At 46.1% G+C, this 18270-nt stretch overlaps 1 protein-coding gene, 1 long non-coding RNA gene and 1 other non-coding gene across 8 annotated transcripts in view; 2 read left to right on the top strand and 1 right to left on the bottom strand.

The window, feature by feature from the left end:
• The first annotated feature begins 2092 nt into the window (after positions 1–2092).
• LOC109454125 (uncharacterized) lies at positions 2093–3185 on the top strand. The gene is made up of 3 exons (XR_002138427.3): positions 2093–2473; positions 2724–2768; positions 2965–3185. It is a non-coding gene; the product is annotated as an uncharacterized LOC109454125 (long non-coding RNA).
• LOC141572966 (small nucleolar RNA SNORA24) lies at positions 2523–2653 on the top strand. Its single transcript, XR_012498555.1, has one exon. It is a non-coding gene; the product is annotated as a small nucleolar RNA SNORA24 (small nucleolar RNA).
• A 204-nt stretch (positions 3186–3389) lies between the features above and the next one.
• The window catches only part of PRSS12 (serine protease 12), a 99709-nt gene continuing 84828 nt past the window's right edge, over positions 3390–18270 (bottom strand). For all 6 annotated transcript variants that reach the window (XM_088792628.1, XM_019744510.3, XM_088792626.1 and 3 more), the window contains 4 exons: positions 16317–16395; positions 15514–15636; positions 7205–7485; positions 3390–5401 (listed from right to left, as the gene is read on the bottom strand). In XM_088792628.1, the coding sequence (XP_088648754.1) occupies positions 5094–5401; positions 7205–7485; positions 15514–15636; positions 16317–16395 (791 nt within the window). In that variant the 3' untranslated portion in view covers positions 3390–5093. The remainder of the gene's footprint in view (positions 5402–7204; positions 7486–15513; positions 15637–16316; positions 16396–18270) is intronic.

The raw sequence follows: 18270 nt of genomic DNA, 5'->3' as shown, positions 1-18270 counted from the left end.
GAGCATAAACAAGTATGGGCGCTCTCTCTCTCTCTCTCTCTCTCTTTCTCTCTCTCTCTCTCATTGGTGTTTTAACCCCTTAACCCAATGGAAACTTTCATTTAAAAATCTTCAGTAAATCTTATAGTTTAGCATAAGTTGATGGTGTCATGGGCTGGATTTGTTACCCACTCCCCAAACTCATTTGTTTAAGTCCTAACCCCCAGTGCCTCAGAATATGGCTGTATTTAGGGAGAAGGTCTTTAAAGAAGTAATTAAGATTATATGAGGTTATTAGGATAGGCCCTAATCCAGTGGGGGGGGGGTAGGGATGGGGAGAAGGGGAAGGGATTAGAAAGTACAAATTAGTGGTCACAATATAGTCACAGGGATATGAAATAGTGTGGGGAATACAATCAATAATGTTGTAAAGATCATGTAAGGTGCCAGGGGGGCACTGGACTTATCAGGGGGATCACGTCAGACTGTAGATGCCTGACCACTGTGCTGTGCACCTGAAGCTGAGTAACACGTATGTCAACTATAATTAAGTATAGATATAGTCACAAGACGTGGAGTGCAGCATAAGGAAGACAGTGGTACAGTAACAGCCATATACGATGTCAGAGGGGCCATATATTGGGGGAGGGGTTATCACTGTGTGAGGGCTTAAATGGCTGGTATATTGCTTTGTACACCTGAAACTAATGAAGAGAGAGACAGACAGACAGACAGACAGAGACAGAGACGAACAAACAGGGAGAAGAGGGCCATCTACAGGCCAACAAGGGGCCTCAGAACAATCCTGGGGACACCCTGGGTCATACCTCCTGAACGCAGAACTGGGAGAAGATAAATTCCTGCTGTTTGAGCCACCCAGTCTGTGGCATTTTGCTATGACAGCCCGAGCAAAACACACACGGTTAGAGATTCAAATAAACTATAACTTGGCAAAACTCCGCACTGTGAGTTGGGATTGAAGCCTTGCTAGGGAACAGTTCTTCCCATTCGCTCGTTGGGATGGAGTGAGGTGGAGAGAAAGGAAGGTGGGTGAGAGGTCAGCCCAGAAACCGCTGAGTTCGTCCAAACTACAATTTCTTTCCCATAAACGTGTCCATTGAAACCCCATCATCACAGCCATGTTCGCTCTTCCTCTTCCCGTTCTTGCCCGCACACGCCTGTGGCGCTTCCCCGAAGCTCCCGCGCATCCCTACCGCGTTCACCGCACCTGGGTGCCGGTTTCCCTGACAGCGGCTGCCGCCCCCACTGCCCGCAAAGGCTCCTGCACAACCTGCTGCTCTGTGCTTCACACAGGAAAACGGGAAATACACGTGGTGACACTGGATGGGCACCGGGCCCGGGCGGCCCGTAATCCCGCTGCGCAGCGGGGGCTGCGCCGCCTCCGCGCCCGCGCCCTCCCGCCCCCGCGAGCTCGGGCCGGCGCCGCCCCCGGGGCCCCCCGCGCTCCCCGCCGAGCCCCGTCTCCCCGTGTCGCCGGTGTTTGCAAACTCGGCGGCCAGGCTCTCAGGAACCAGAAGACACACTCCTGAGATGAGACCCCACGGAGCAAACTCCGCAACCGCCTGCCGGCAGCACGGAGCCTGCGCGGCGGCGGCAGCGACCCCGGCGGAAGACGCGGGTCCCCGGCGGACAGCGCGCCCGCGGGGACAAATCTCAGCCAGTCCACAGGAAGGACCGACCAAAGCTTAGGAGGCGGGAACTACCGGACCCGGCGTCTCCGGAAACACTGCCTCTAACGTAACCAGCCTGAATTAAACCGCCACCAGCACAACCCCGCCACCTCCTCAGCCAGCCGGCGCCCGCGAGCGTCAGGACGCTCTGGTCTCGCGAGCACGTTTCGGCTCCCCGTGTGCGCATGCGTCCCAGCCGGAGGCCAAGTGCGCTGCCGAGTCCGGGAGGACAAGGCCGGGGCTGTGGGGAAGGAGCTGGGCGAATGGAGGGTGTGGCCAGCGGAAGGTGGGGCCGTGGCTGGGCGTGGGCGTGGCTGGACGGGGCGGGGCGGGGCGGGGTGGGGGGAGGGGTCGCGTAGACCCCGCCCCTCGCGGGGCTTCCCGGAATGGCGTCATCCGCTGTATAAGAGCGCGTGCGCAGACGCCTTCTGCCTTTCGCGTCCGGGAAGTGTTGCGTGTGCATTGGGTTGTCAATCGTGTTTTGTGCGCTAAAATGATCACGGGGACGGCGCTTTTTGGTGTAGTTAAAATGCAGGAGGGTCAAGAGTCTTGTACTGGTAGATCGAGGTCAGCTTGGCAAGCCTACAGGGTGGGAAGCCCGAGCGGACTCGGGTGCACTTTAGGTCACGCGGCGGCCACGTGCAGCCCTGGGCCCTGGTCCCACGGGCAAAGGCTCAGTGCATCTGACGATCCCGGGAAGGTCAGTAACTCCGCTGTGGGCTCCATGTGGCCGTCGTGAATCCACCCCGCCCCCATTATAAATACTGACGCCGCACGCGGAGACCACCCGTGTGATCCACAAGGTGAGTACGCGCCGTGCGGCTGCTGCCGGCCCGGTCCGGCGTTGTGAGTCTCCATGTATCTTTGGGACCTGTCAACTGTGGCAGTCTCCCTTCCTAGCCATGGAAGAGCATGTTCTTGTTTATTGGCAAAGCTGTCACCATTTAATTGGTATCAGATTCTGACTTGCACAAGTAACATTGTTCACTTTTAAAAACCTGGGGGGTGCTGGGTTATTGTGCAAAGGTCTGACTATTCTTCAAATGTTTCTAGGAAGCCGAACTCATTGTCCCGATGGGTGACGGCACACATAACAAGGTACGTTCCTTTGTGTTCACAATTCGGAGTTAATCTTAGTGCTAAGGAATTGGAAGGCCCAACGAGGCCCGTTTTGCTGGCATTTTGTAATTTGAAAGAGTAAACAGCCATCTGAATAGGAAGTGACTGAAACGGCTACTAAGATCGCAGTTCTGTAAGAACAGATCGGTTCTATAAAGCTGTTCTTCTCTTGCAGGAATCAGGAAGTCCAAAGTGACATGGTGAAGTCTTAGCGTCCTGCTGTGTCCTGCACAGACGTGAGTTTAAATTCAACAGATCCCAGGAGTGAGTGGCAAATACTGTTCTGGAAACTACAAGCAATATTTTCAATATAGGTCTGAATGTTGTTTTTATAAAACATTTAAGAGAATAAGTGAGTGCCTCCTTGTTAAATAAAATGCTTGATTCTCTGAATAATCGTTTCTTGACTGATTATTAAGTGGGGAGGTAGTTACAAATAATAGTGAAGAAACTACCTCCTGTTCTGTTCCGAGAGCATGTGGAAGTGGTATGAGTGAGTATTGTAAAGTATTACGGCGTTTAGGGAAAACACAAAAACCAGGTAACCTCTAAGGGAGAGAGCAGTCATTTTACACCACACAAAAGATTGAGGCAACTATATACAAGGTGAAAGGCTATGCACTTTATTTACACAAATGTGCACTGAACATTTGAATCTTATAAAAGTCACCCTTACATTTAACAAATTAGGTAAAATAAAGGCATATTTTGTGAAGCAAATATTTTACTTCAAGTACGCCACCTGTTGACTGTCAAGTTTGCCAATCTGGTAGAGTTCAAATTTGAATGTGTTACTTGCACTGGCTTTGTAGTTGAATTATAAGGGCAGCCCAGCCCGTTTCTAACCTGTATTGCACGTTTTTCCCGAGCCCTACAAGTGTGCACTGGATGTCGTTCTATCATTTCTAGTTGTAAATGCTTGAAAAGTTTCCTCATGAGCTTTTAGAAAAGTTTTAGTGTTATTCTACCTGTCATGGCAATGCAACATCGTAAACTAGAAAGCAAAGCACCGTTGGTTAGCACCAGTTTTTTTTACAAAGCACCATTTGGTGCAGAAGGGAAAGGGGTCAAGTCCCTCTTTAAAAGCATCACTTAACCATCCGTAATCCTAAAATTCTCGCCAACACTTCACCTTTCCATGCATCTATGCCTTGGGTATGTGAGAGTTGTTTAAGCCACCTGGGATTTAGGGCAGGACTCATCCATCATTCTCATGTCTGAGCAGGATTACTCCTGTATACTGAGGGGCACGCCTCTTCTACTTGGGTAAAGGTTCTGTACTGCCACCAAGAATGTCCTGTGAGGGTACATGTAGGCAGCTAGTCCTTACCCCTTTGGGCAACACAGCTTTGCCCCACTGTGAACAGGAAAACACTTTTAATAGCATGTTTTTTTAGGTGGGACTACTGGGCTAGGCTTAGTCAGTTACCGTGAAGTTGCAATAGATGGCGCTCTAACGTCATAGTCCTTGGCATGACGCTAAGGAACAGATCTACCAAGCTTTAAATCAGAAGCGGTTACAAGTAACCAGAATAGAAACGATAACAAATAGGGTGGATAATTAGGTTGTGCGTCCAACAACTTGAAGGTGTTTTTTTATTATGTTATCGGGACTCCTTTCCAATTTTGCTAGTAACATACAAGGTAGAGTGTTTTCCTCATGATTGCCATAGTGCTTGGTGCAAAGGCTTCATTCAGGAATGTGTTGTGACACTGGTCCTAGTCCAGTCTAGGTTCATAGGATTCCTTTCCCTCTTGGCCTTGATTTTCTCTTGACAAAGGCTACAGAGATTCGATGCATGAAGATTTCTTGTCAGCCCTTGGGAAAAGAATCAGCTAAAAATTAATGTAAACAGAAAACTGCCTACTTTTGAGGGTAATAATGGGTATGTCAAATATGGGCACTTAATATGAATTCCTATATCACTGATTCAATTACAAGTTCTCAATCCCAATGTCAAAACACCCTTTTTGCACAATCAATATATACAGTCTCCAGAGAATGCTGGGAAATAGGCAGAAGGGAAAAGAAGGTTCAATGAGAAGAAAGAATTTAGTGTCCAGGGAAGCTGATCTGGGGAGGCACTGCTGCTCACTGAGAGTAGTCAGTACTGTGCTGAGGGATCCACCCCAATGTTCACATCACAAATTCTCACCAACAGCAGAGGGGATACTCAGCTTGTATCACAACACAAAGCACAAACACAGGCCTCAGGCCCCACTAGCTGGCGTCTCTGAGTACTAATGTGAAGGTTGAAAGTTTTCCAGCAGATTCTTTAAACCTTTTCTTAAGGTTTCCAGGAATTACAATTTGATGACACTTTTTATCCACGGTACAAAGGCTGAAACTTTGGTATAAACACCAGGAGAATCCTTGACCCCACAGCCATACCCCCAGGAGGTCACCCCGTACACAACCCAGCGTGCTCCCGGCCGTTCACACATGAGGGGTCCTCCACTATCTCCCTGGCAGCTGTCCACACGTCTGTGTTCATGCAGGTTTCCCGCACACAGCATCCTTCCTGTGAAGCGACCCTTATAACGTTCTTCACAAAACCTCTTGGGAAGCAAGGGGATGGCTGCTTGTTGCAGAGTCCTGGAGTAGGCTCGTCCTAGTCAAACCAGATCGTCAGAATTAGTCAGCTTCCAGGGAAAGAGCTTACAGAAAAGAGCTACACTGAACAGTTTAATGGCCGTTTTAAAGTCCTAGAGTGCCATAAGTGCAGCTTAAATGACTGAGTGATAACTAAATGATATGTAATGTCAGTACCAGCTTTTTTTTTAAGGCTTGCACTTAACCACACTTACCCTCCAATCTATTTCTTAATACTGATGTTTTAAAGGAATAACTAACTAACATTTATGCACTTGGCCGCAGAGAAAAGTAACCTGAAGAAAGCATATGTGCAGGTAGCAGTATTTGAATTGTGTACTGAAAAGCTGAGGGTGCACTCTGGTTTGGTACTAGCATGTCCACTCTAAGATTCATCTATTTCATTGGCTTGAGGATTAATTCTAAATGGCAGTTATATGTAAGTACGTAAGGTGACAGTAACTATCCTAAATATAAGCGATATTTTCATAGAGATTCAGAAACAACAGCTACCTGGTGTTGGTGTACTCCATTGGGAAGCCACTCCTGTGTTGGGCTAAAACGTGGCACTGCTGTGCCCTCCGTGACACCCTTTCCTTGGATGTAAATTCCTGACCCTGTTATTCTCTGACCCTACTTACTCATTTGGGATAATTCATCCGTAACAACACATTCTGTAAAATCTTCCTTTGTCATTTCTAGTAATTCAGCTGTGGTGTCTAAAGGAAGGTGACCGAACCGTCCCTGATGAAGCAATCCTAATTTGAACAGAAACTCATTTTCTCAGACCTGACTGTCTCCTGGATCAGCACCGTGTACTCTGACCTGATTGTACTGTATCATCCAGGAAATGTTTCCTTATTTTATGATTTCTTTCAGGATTGGTCCCAGTGCTTTTTCAGTATGTTCTACACCTCATTGCTACGAACGAAGTAAGTGGTAAGCCCGGATTTAATGTGGCATGGGATAAAATGAACACTGAAATACTTATATGTTTATGAATAAAACCTTATTGAAATTATCCCTGTGGAAATACTTCTTTGATGCTCTTTTCACGAGTACAATTATCAGTATTAATTATGTTTAGTAGCGAGCGATCCGCCCACATTTCTCCTTACCCAACAGTCACTTGTCAGTGGAGCACCTACCCCAGGGGAGCCCTAACCCGCTGTTTCTAGGGCAGTCCTGAGCAAGTACTAGGGGGTGTAACTGACTTAACTCTAAGATGGTACAAAGGGCTGCTCGCCTGCGAGGGAAGCTGAACACTGTCCTCTCGCTTGGGGACCCAGAGATGGGAGGGATGGGGGGATGAAGGAGGAACACCAGTGGGTGGGGTCCCTCCACGTCAACCTCAGCAGCTTTGCCTTGGTCTGTTGTATGTTTAGGAATTCCCCATCAGATCTAGTTTGAGAAGGCCTCTGTTACAAAGAGAAACGGCCAAACACCAAAGCCCTTAGCTGGGGTAGCTTCATCAAACTCCCTGGGAAAGCTTTCACACACGGTCACCCAAGCTCAAGTCTTAGGGTAGGGTCTTCGACTCTCTTCCTTTGTCTCCTCACTAGTCGGGAACTGGAAGTCAAGAGAGGAATCCTAACCTCTTGAACCCCAAGCCCGCTTGTGCTGAAGTTCTAATAGGAACCCACAGTACCCTCAGGACATCGACCCCAATGACACACATGCGTCCCCCACTTAGCGGAACTTCCAAAGCACTTGGCCTGAATCCGTTAACACTTTACGACCCACTGTACACCCAAATGCACGGCGCACCCCCGACCCCAGGAGGTGCCAGATCGCCTCTGTTCCGTTGTATCGTCTGCATTACCTGTGTCTCCCCATCCTGTGATGTGACAGTTGGAGGCTGTCTTCTGTGGCCTCTCTCTCCAGGCTGGCAAACAGGCTGGCAAGACGTGGCTGCTGAACCGGGCACACTGTCCGTCCGGTCCCTGTAACCTAACCAGGGCGATGTCGTAGTCACTGCTGTCCGGTCGGTAGGCCTGGTGAAGGACGATCTGCTGAACTGCCATCTCCTCTTCAAACTCCTCGGGCACCAGAGTATGATGATCCCCGACGCGCACGGCGTAGCTCCGCGTGCTGTTACCGTACCTGAGAGAGAGCGCCCGTCAGAGGCTCGTCTCCAATGCTGGCGCCATCGCAGTCAGAGGCAAGGCTGCGCACGGCCAGCCTTTCCTCCGAATCCTTAGTCCCCTTTGTAAGTGTCACCTTTCTTCCCATTTCTCTGCCCCCCGCACGCTTGGTACTGATTGAAACCCACTGTCATCCTTCAACCCACTGGTTACTTTTCATTTCAATCTCACTCTGCTTATGACGTCCCTTCTTACTAGGCTCAGATTCCACGATCACTCTTTTGCAAAAACTTTCACTCCTTTCCTTTTATCTGCCAAAAGTCCAACTCTGGTTTCATTGCCTATTTAGTGCTAGTGTCTGACTGTGGAAAGGAAAAGACTACATTTAATAGCCCTCATCTTAATTTTTCTCTCCAAACTTGAGAGTCTTCCACTGCATACCAGACCTGTACTTCAATGTGAGTTTAGAGAAGCTGGCACTTTCTAGTGACTGCCTATTGAAAATACAACCTCCCATTTACTCCTGTACGTTACTGGAAGGTTAAGTTATTCAAACATTCTGACAGCCCTGAGTAGGGCTCAGACAACTCTGCGATATGTAAGGGAATTTTCCCATCCGAAAACTGTACAAAGTAATTAATCATGGACGATAATCAGATATTTCAGTAATTCTCACTTAACTTCTACTTTCTGTTTATTGATATTATACTATAAAAACTCAATATACCTAATGAATGTGTTCAGGTTTTAAAGTCAAACCCCAAGTGATTTACTACTTTTCTATAAGAATAACGGTGAGTGCACCCTTGAAAGTGCTGCTGAGATGCTTCATGTGTCTTTGCAACAGGAGCTTCAAAATGATCTCTAGCTTCACTGTCTCGTGCGGTAACCAGCGGTCACATGTGACTATTGGGGCCCCTGAAATGTGGTTCATCCACAGTGAGATGTGCTCAAAGTAGGAAGCAGGCTCAGGAGTTTGAATACTTAGCATGGGAAGAAAATACTAAAGATATTGTCTCCATAGATCATTAATAAAAACAACCTCAATTTTTATATTTTGCACTGGTAAAATTTTGGATATTCTGAGTTAAAGTATATTATTAAAGTTAATTTCACTTGTTTGGGTTTTTCTTTTGATGTGGCTGCTAGAAAATTTAAAGTTACACATATGACTTGTATTTTGCGGCTCACATATTTCTACTAGACAACTCTGGCGTAGAGAAATTGGTGGCTTAGAGCAGGCATCCCGTTTTATGATCTGTCTTTAATGCAACCTCGTACACTGCTTATAACTTTAACTTCACTTATGGTGCATTTCCTTCACACGTCAGCTGGGGACCAGCTAAACCTGAGAGTGGCTCCTATATCCCTCTCGCTCCGATTATCCTTAGCCTAGATTAATGCTTGGAATTTGAGGAGCATCGCACACAGGACTGGCTGAGTCCGCAAACCAAATCCCCATCTCGTCGTGTCACCTGCTTGTGGCTATGACCACATGCTTCAGGGACAACACTGGCTGAGGTCCCCAGAGTGACGGAGGACTTGGAAAGCACTTCCTATGGTTCTAGGCTTCTCAAGAAAACGTATCAAGGATCCTCTTTTGCAATATATGTTAAGGTCTCTCTAGTTGAGCTTTTGTTATTTGGATATACTTTATTATATTCAAAAATGTTTCTAAAATAAACATGTCAGGATTGGGCCGACACTCCATTCAGTTGTTTGCTTTGCTGAAATGCCTTCAACGCCCCCTCAAATAAGACTTGGATGAAATTCTCAGATAAGCTTGAGCAAGGGAGCACAGCAGTCGGGTAAAATGTAATATGCCGATTCCTCTGAGATTCTAGAGTTAAACAACAACAAATTACTAAGGTTAAAAGTAGCAGAGTTAATGCAGGTTGCAGGGTCCTTTTCTTTGTATGTTCTCTACAGATTCATCTTTTCAAAAAGAATGTTTCACGTCAGCCTGTGCATATCTGCTCCTACTAGAATCTGTTTTTCTCTTTGTTTGGATGAAACTCAAAAAGTGGCTGACAGAAGTGGCTTGTGTAAATGGTTCCAGTTGCTTAGAGAGCAGTGGCCTTTTCTGTGTAACCCTGCCTCGTCCCTCATGGGGTGTTTCCGGGGGCGGGAGTGTATGTATCACCAAAGACACTGCCATATACTAACTCATGGTGGAACAGATGTCCTTTAAAAGTAAGTCCCGTGACCTCTGTGGCCCTTCTCCCCAATTACAAAGATCTAGACATTTCTGATTTGCAGAGTGACCATCTCTGACAATTTCTGTGGCATTGGCTGGCAAAAAGTGAAAACAATAAAACCAGGCAAAGCTATGTTCTTGATCAAACCCAACTGGCAGTAGAATAACAGAAATAAGAGACTCCTTGTTTTGGGAACATTCTTTCCTCCCAAAAGGTGTTTGTTATCAGAATAAGCCATGAAAGGAAATTAGTTTAATAGTCAGGAGTTTTTCTCTCAATGATATTGCTACATTACCATGGAGAGAGGGTCATTTCAAGGTCCTGGTGGTTGTGGTTTAGCGTACAAACCAGCAAAAACAAGCAATTTATATTATGTAAGATTCATAGGGCAACTACAAAAAGTATTTAATTTATCCAAGTCTCCACCTCAAGCCGCCAACAGGGTATTGCAATCCAAAATCTGTATTGCATTAACACTAGGAAAAATGTGAAAAATGAGACAGAGGCCTTTCAATGGTGATTCACCAGCTACCTCAATTCCCCTTGTTATGTCTACGTACAAGAGGGTTGGGGGCACCTCACAGTATGTGAAAGCCAAAAACAAATGAGAGCTAGCGTGCTAGAACTCCGCCAGCATCTCAGCAAAGCACCTTGTTATGTAAGGAGACCGCCCCACAGGAAATGATCTGAGCAACAATGGCTTCTGGTCTCCTCCTCCCCAGGCCATATAAAAGGCTGACGATTCTACGAAGGCAAAGCAAGTAAACATGAAGAGCTCTCGTCACATTGCATACAATACCCCGAGTGCCAGTAAGAAGCTACGTCTCACTGTTCAGGAAGGGCTGCCGAAGAGCCCTGCCTGTCCGTTCACCACAGGACAGAGGCCGATGGACAGGGAACCCTTACACATATGGAAGTTACAGCAGGAGACACACAGAGCAAAGGGAGTGAGACAGCTACTTTCAAGTCATGAAACTCAGGCGCCCTACCAGCAGCCCTTAAATTAGAATTCTGAGAAATCTAAAGGGGAGGTAACCTCTCAGACCCGACCGCACTGCCTCTACACTAGACTCTGCAATTCCAGAGGAAATCTATCTAATGGGGCAAATTTCAGAGTTTCTGATGATTAAAGGAGGATTGTCGTAAACCAAAATCCCTGAGCCCAGAACAAAAGCTTGTTCTAATCACTGGTAACTGTCCTCATGCCTTTTAATAAACTTACTGCAATAAAGATGTGACTTGTAGCCTCCGTGGGCACTTCCAAACAGGAAGTCGATGACACGCAGCAAAGGTTACGGACCAAGTCACATGGATATGTAATAGATTTACAAAACAATTTCCTCCCTACTCCCATTCAAAGAGTCTTGCATTGTAGCCAAAGCACATAATCTGCTCCTGTCTTTTAATCAGCTTTATCTTCTGCTGTGCATATAATGGGAAGAAATTCAGAATGACACATGGAAGAAGTTATCTGTTGATCTGGATTTAAAACACCACTGTCCTCTAATGAGTCCAACATCCTTCAGTACCTCCACTATCTGGGAACTGAGCTCCCGCTTTCATGCTGCAGCAATCATTCAGGAGCATCTGCGGACGCCAAGCAGTATACCAGACACTTGGTTTACAAACACAGACGAGATGATTGCTGACTGGGAGTCACAATCTAGAAGGAGAAGGCCACGGGAGGACTGATGACATGTAAACAAACAAACCCACACATGTACCTAAAAAAAGACCTTCCAGGCTACTCAAGAGTCACATCCAAGTTTTCAACCTCAAGTGGAATTTTGAGGCAACTTCCCTACTTTGACACTTTCAGCCTTGAACCCCTAAGTCTATAACTTTTAGCAGAGACTCGAGAGACTACGAGTCTTGAACAAGAAGAGGGCAATGCGAACTGAACCTACTAAGTCATTCTGCCGGCACTCCACGCCCCAAGCCAGGCTTGTGCGGGTTCTCTGCACCGCACCTCCATACTCCTCTCCACTAGCCGGCGGAGTAAAATCACCTGGACTCCCTACTTTTGCTAATAATAATCTGTGATTTCTTTTTTTTGAACCCCAATATAACAATGGCCAACGTTTGGTTTGAATTGTATAGTTTATAAAATACTCTCACATACTTTGCAAATCATTTGTTCCTTCATGGTGGAATATTATTGCCTTCATTGTACAGATGAGAAAATGGAGGCTCCAAGGAGTTAAACAATTTCCACACATTACACAGCTGACAACTGGAGGGGCTAGAACTGCGAGCCTGGTCTCAACAGTCAGATCCACGTCCTCCTTACACGGTACCAATTTGTACTGTGTTTTTGGCCCAGGGTCTCCACCGTGCTCCCTCCTTTTCTTCTCTGTCTTCAGTCTGTCTCTGTTACAACAGCCTGAGACCCGTCTCCCTCCACTTCCTTCCACAGTGGGTCTTACCCGCTTGGTAATGTGGGCCAATTTGAGTCACTCCAGAAAAAGGCTTCTAAGCACACATGCAAAGACTTTTCATATAATTTGAAGCTCATTCACCGATAAATCGATTACTGACTTTGCTTTACCCTCTCAGATCTATCCCATATGTCTCCAAATGACTCATCTCCTAAAGATGCTCTTTGATCACATTTCAAGGCTCCAAAACCTTCAGCAGTTTCCCCACTGCTTACGAATGAGCAGAAATTCACTGCTGCGGCATCCCAGGCCTTTCCTGTTTCTTTTTTATAAGCCCGCAAATCCCAGATCCCCTATCCTGATAACTGCCATCCTTCCAATATGCCTGATGCTTCCTCCCCATTGCAATATCAACATCAGACGTCACCCACCCCCTGCCTCTGCTTATACATGAATCCAGCCTCTCTGCTTGGACAGACTCCAAACAGAAGAACTCACGCTTCCTACCACATACAGCCATCTTTGCACTGTCCTAGGATTAAAGAAATAAAAAATCAACAACAAAAGTGTTACGTGAAAACAAAAATTACTTCCCATTCACATCTGTGGTATCTGAAGCCACAGGTAACGAACCTAATTGGATCCCACACCATGTCCCTTTTGCGGGGCGTCCTTGGTCGCCGGTTTCATGGTATGGCGCCCAGCACAGAGCTCGGGCCTGACAGTGACGCTGCTTGAGCAGCTAGGACAGGACAACAAGGCCCGTGGCTGGATACTGCTGTGTCGCTGCTGCCCAGCTGAAGATTCTGCGGGCAGTCCCACTGCACCACTGTCAGCGCAAGGCTGGGCGACACTACCACCCACGAGGGCTTCTCCACTTGTGCTGTATTGAAGCCCAATTTCCGGGAACTAAAGGCAATATTTTCCTTCCCCTCATTCTATACTGCTTGTGAGAATTAGCCTATCAAGGTCTCTTGCGCCATGGAGCCTAACTTCCAACATATCACGTGTCCCTGCCCATCTCCTAGTGTCCAAAACTATAATTAACTGACCATCACTGTCCCGTCCCGTTTAGTGGTCAATATGTGAACTAGGACAAAGGTAAGTATCTTGTCAACTCCATATATTCTTCCAGTCATTCCTCAGACGTCCAGACCATAGTCTGTTCTATGCACTGAGCAGTGGGTCTTCACCTTTGGGGGACATGACAATCATTGATAAAAATGCAAACTCGGGGCTCTCAGCTCCAAAGATTCAGTAGATCTGAATAGGGGCCCAGGAATCTGGACCTCTAACATGCTGAACGTATCTGATACTATGGTGAAAAGACCACACTTTTAAATGGTGTCCCAAACTCTTTTTGATGCTGTCATATCAGCAGTATCAATGTCCCCTTCTTCTGGAATCCTATGGCTACATTACACTCTCTCATGAAAGCAAGGGGCCCGTCTCTCTTGTTCCCCAGTGTATCTCTAATGCATGGCATATTCCCGGGAGTCTTAGAGGCTCAATAACGTTTTGTTACATCAATGAGGGAATATAATTTTTATCACCTGTGTCACTCAGGTAACACGTGAATGTATTAAACGTGTCGGTATACTGCTGGGCTCTCAAACTGTCACACTCAGTTTTTTTCCCAGAAATGACAAGGGCTCTGTAGTATAGACTGTGCGTTCTGCTGCACCTTCAGCATGGAAGGTTACTCCATGAATACTTATCAAAACTGGTAAGAGGAAGAGAATAGAGAGACTAGAAATAAAGATGTATGAGAACTTGGTATATTACACACGACAGTGGGTAAAGAATGGCATGTGAAATCGAAAGTGCTGGGAAAATAACTATCCATAAAGAGAACTACAAAATTAGGTCCATTTCTCATACCATATACTTTACACAAATTTAAACTGTAAACAGACTGAAAATCTAAACATAAAAAGAAAAACAAATTCTTTTTAGTAAAAAAATAAGAGAATGTCTTCATTATATGGGCTAGGGAAGGATTTTTAAAATAACAAACATGAAACATTTATAGCATTTTAAAGGAAAAGATTGACACATTTAAAAATATTGAAATATCTTCATGAGAAACAGACCTTAAACAAGAGAAAGGACAGGCCCCAGACTGAGGAAAGGTATTTGTAACGCATCACAATAAAGACTTTGTTCACAAAACACATCCAAACATTTAAAAAAATCAATTGCAGAAAGACGAGCCAGTAGAAAAGTAAGCAAATACTATAAACAAAGACTTTGTGAAGGAAGAAGACACTAAGCAGGGAATGGAATTAAAAATAAATCCAAAAACTCAAAGATCGGCGACAATTAAGTGCTGTAGCATCAAGTGGAGGGACTGCGAGGCCCAGGGACCCCCTTTCTGCACCGTAAACTAACACGGTCACCGTGGACAGTGAACCGTGGGGCCCAGGAAAGCTGAATGGCACTCGGCCAGGACCCCATGTACCCTGGAATGGGTGTCCAGAACGACACTGTGTTTACAGTGAAAGGATGGAAACCCCCACCATCCATCAGAGGGGAATGAAGAAACTGGCTCAGTCTTACAATAGGAGTTAAAATCCAAACGGTGGTTAAAGGGAACAAAATCTCCATGGACGGACTGCAAATACACAGTGAAGCCAAATGATATCACATAGGAAAAAATATAGAACAAATTTTTGCTTGGAAGAATTTGTAACAATGTGGGACATATTTTATTAAAGCTTCTATTATGGGCATTTCAAATACACAAAGGTAGGAAAGCACAGTGAAACTCCTGGTACTCATCACGTTGCTTCCATAACTACCAGCATCTTGCCAAGCATTAGTATACGTTTTTACCAAAATGCATGCTGGGGAAATGGCCACCAGCCTGGGCCCCGAGAGACCATAGGACCGGGGGAGACCCGGGACTTCGAGGGACCACAGGACGAACAGAAAGGCGGCCGGGCTGCAGAACAGGTGGCGCCACCACCAGCACTTGCCTGCCTGGGACACCCCTCTGAACGAGGAAGACTTCAGACTGGACTGATAAAATGTTTGGGACATGAGGAAATAATCAGGATGCAAGCTGCCTTTCTAGAAGGTACAAATGGAGAAATCTAGGAAACATGAAACACCAAGAAGGCCAAAGGATGAAAAACACTGACGCTGCAACCCACACGGAGCTTCGCAAGCCGACACCGGGAGGCTCGCGAGCTCTCTGGGGCATGACGCCAGCCTCAGATACCTGACATCGCTGTCTGCCCCAAACGCCCATCTCCTGTGCCCCTCAATCCCGGGCAGCACAGAGCTCCCCAAGGGCTCTCTACCCTTACGCTCCCTCCCTGGCTTCCGCGGTGTCCCTGGCGCAGACAAGGAAGGCCCACAGCCCGCAGCCCGGCGCTTACTCCCCAGGTTGCTAGCATGTGAAGAGCAGGGGCGACCGGAAGATCTGGCAAAGAGCAAAGCGAGTTGTCTGGCAAGGTGGGCACCTACCTCTTGAAGCAGTGTGCCGCCGTGAGAACCCAGCAGCTACTCAGGAGCGTGGCCCCACAAAGCAGCCTGCCGTCTCCATGGGAAGACTTCAGCCGGAGCGACGCCTGCCAAGGCCAGCCACCCCTACGAAGGAAGCACGCCCGCGTCAGTACCCGAAAAGCAAAGAAGAGTATCCATTAAAACACCGACTTAGCAGGCTCGCGGGTGGGGGAAAGGAGCATAAACGGGATGCATCCAGGACGTAAGATCCCCTCCTGCCCTGAGAATGATGCCCACAGCCCTGGGCCGACAGGCATCTATCTGTACGCATCGCATCTCTCTCTGACATTCTAGAAACCAGTTGAGTCGTCTGTGTATTTCACGATGCCAAGTACATTTTCTCTCCTCACTCTACCTCCCCTGAGCAGCCTGAAGAGTGTTTAATAAGCAAAGCACTGGTTTTCCATTAGAAATCCAACAAACAAAATAATTACATTAAAATGAGTCAAATCCAAAACAACTATATTCTAAATTAAATGAATTTTATAGTGACGCATGTTTTCAGCTCACCCATTAGTTTGTTTCTGTCATGTAACTTTTCAGCAACACACCTGTTTCGTACATCGGAATAGTTACCTGAGAACATGGTCTGTATTAATGAATATGTCAAAGGGCAGTGAAATGACCATGTGATTTGTATTCAACTTAGAAAATCAAATGAGTAAAATAAATACCTTGTATCGTACAAGACAATCCCAATTTATAACCTTGTATGTGCATGAATAATTTGGAACATGGAAAAATCTCTCCTGAAGCACCTTTACCTTAAGGAGTTTTCCCCACCGATGACACGCTTCTGCCGGCGATGCCGTGACCTCAGACCACAGACAGAGGACAGGGGCTCTGAGGAGAGAAACACGTCGTGAATCACACTCGCACAGCGCTGAGGGGGTGAAGGTGCAGTCACACATCCCTGCTGCTTCCCCATGGGAGATGCCTTTCTCTTCAACTTACAGGAAACTTGCTCTTATAATAAGAATAAAAACTTGTTTCCTCCTTTAACTAAGGCAGCCGTGATTGCCAAGCCGAGGAGGAACGTTACGAGGTTCTCACATCGCCCCTGGAGGGTTTCAGAGGTGCTGAGTGGCCTGAGCCTGTCCAGTACATAACCCCCCAGTAGGAGGGACCCACATCTCCTCTGCTGATGACACAGGTTGTTTGGGGTTCGGGAACATGAAACAAAACATGACAACTACATAGGCAATAAAGGTCTAAGTCACTTGCTTGTCACATAAATGCCCTTGGAAGCCACGTATGGTCATGTACCTCAGGGGAACAAAGCCACTGAGGATGGAATTCTGATCCACATTAACTTCTACTCAGATAGTAACATGTGGAAAGTGTTTACTAAGCCCGAACTGTATTTAAGGTATGCAGTCAAACTTCACAAGATAACCAACTTCTGACAAGACTATAAAAAAGAGTTATATTAAAAATATATGAAAAGGTGGTGTACACAAGGAGGGTAAATCTAAGGTATGACTAGGTTTGTAAATCGTTTCAGAAGGTAGGAGAATTTGCATAGGGGTACTTAGTTTCTTTGGTTAAGCACATGTGTATAAAGGGCAGATAGATACTGTTTTTCTCTGTGTGTGAGAAGAGAAGAGACTTGCCAGGAACATGATAAGCTAGGCAGCACTAACATTCTCCATGATAACCAAGGGAGGGAGCCCCACAGGAGACCGGCCCCGGTGGTCTCCTAATGGAGAAAGAGCACCCACACTGTGTATAGACCAAGATGACTAATCCACCACATGACCTCACACGCCTGCTGCCAAACTGTACCCTCATCTCTTAGGATGTGAGTCCTCCAGAGGACACTGCAAATTATGTTATTAGAAAACGTACGTTTGCAATAACGCTGCGAGTCAGATCATGTGCGTGATGCCAAGAAGAGGACTGATGTAATAATGAGCCAGCAAAGCCAAGGCTTTACCTCACTCGGGGGCGAAGCACCGGATTGCCAGAAAGGAAAACCTACTTACAGCCATAACACCCACTGTTGTAAAAAGTTGAAAAGCCAAATGCAGTTCATTTATAAAAGAATCCCAGCAGATGACCAGTGGCTTGAATCTGAGTCACCTTATACAAGTCAGTGGGTCTTGAGCCCCAGTGCAAAACCAACAGGTTAATAAGCCAGATTCCATCATCCAGCTGGTCTGAAATGATCTTTTTATTTGAGACACGGCAGCATTGGAACCATGGAAAGGTATCAAAATAAGTACTGCTACAACTCTCGGAAGGCATAAAAACAAGTGTATATAATGGAGAAATAACTCTATGGTGTATCATATTTTAAAATAGGATTACATAGAAATATAATAACACATTTTACAGTTATTGAATTTTTGTGTTCTTCTACTGCTTAAGGAATAATCCAAAGAATTAGTTATATTAGTTATATTTAACTTGTCACAGTAGTTTAAATTACTGAAGGGAATTTAATAAATTAAGTTGTAATCAATACTTAGGAAAGCTTGGCTTGCCAAACCATATTTACTACATACAAATATATCTTCACACCTCAAAGCTCTAAGGGTTGTAAGGATTCTTCTCCACACTCAAAGGCCCCACAGATAGATCGTGAGACTCACATTAACAACATCCACTTGTTTCTTGTATTGTCTTTGGCAGTTACGAAAAGATGGTAGAAAAGGAGAGCACGCAAATACAGATGCTCCTGATTTTCAGCAAACCCAAAACTGGGAACTTTCAATC

The sequence above is a fragment of the Rhinolophus sinicus genome, chromosome 15, assembly GCF_057876585.1.
Source record: "Rhinolophus sinicus isolate RSI-liver-muscle chromosome 15, RSI-T2T, whole genome shotgun sequence".
Classification (NCBI taxonomy): Eukaryota; Metazoa; Chordata; class Mammalia; order Chiroptera; family Rhinolophidae; genus Rhinolophus; species Rhinolophus sinicus.
The sequence above is the reverse complement of the archived record's forward strand: the minus strand, read 5'-3'. Positions and strand labels throughout refer to the sequence as shown.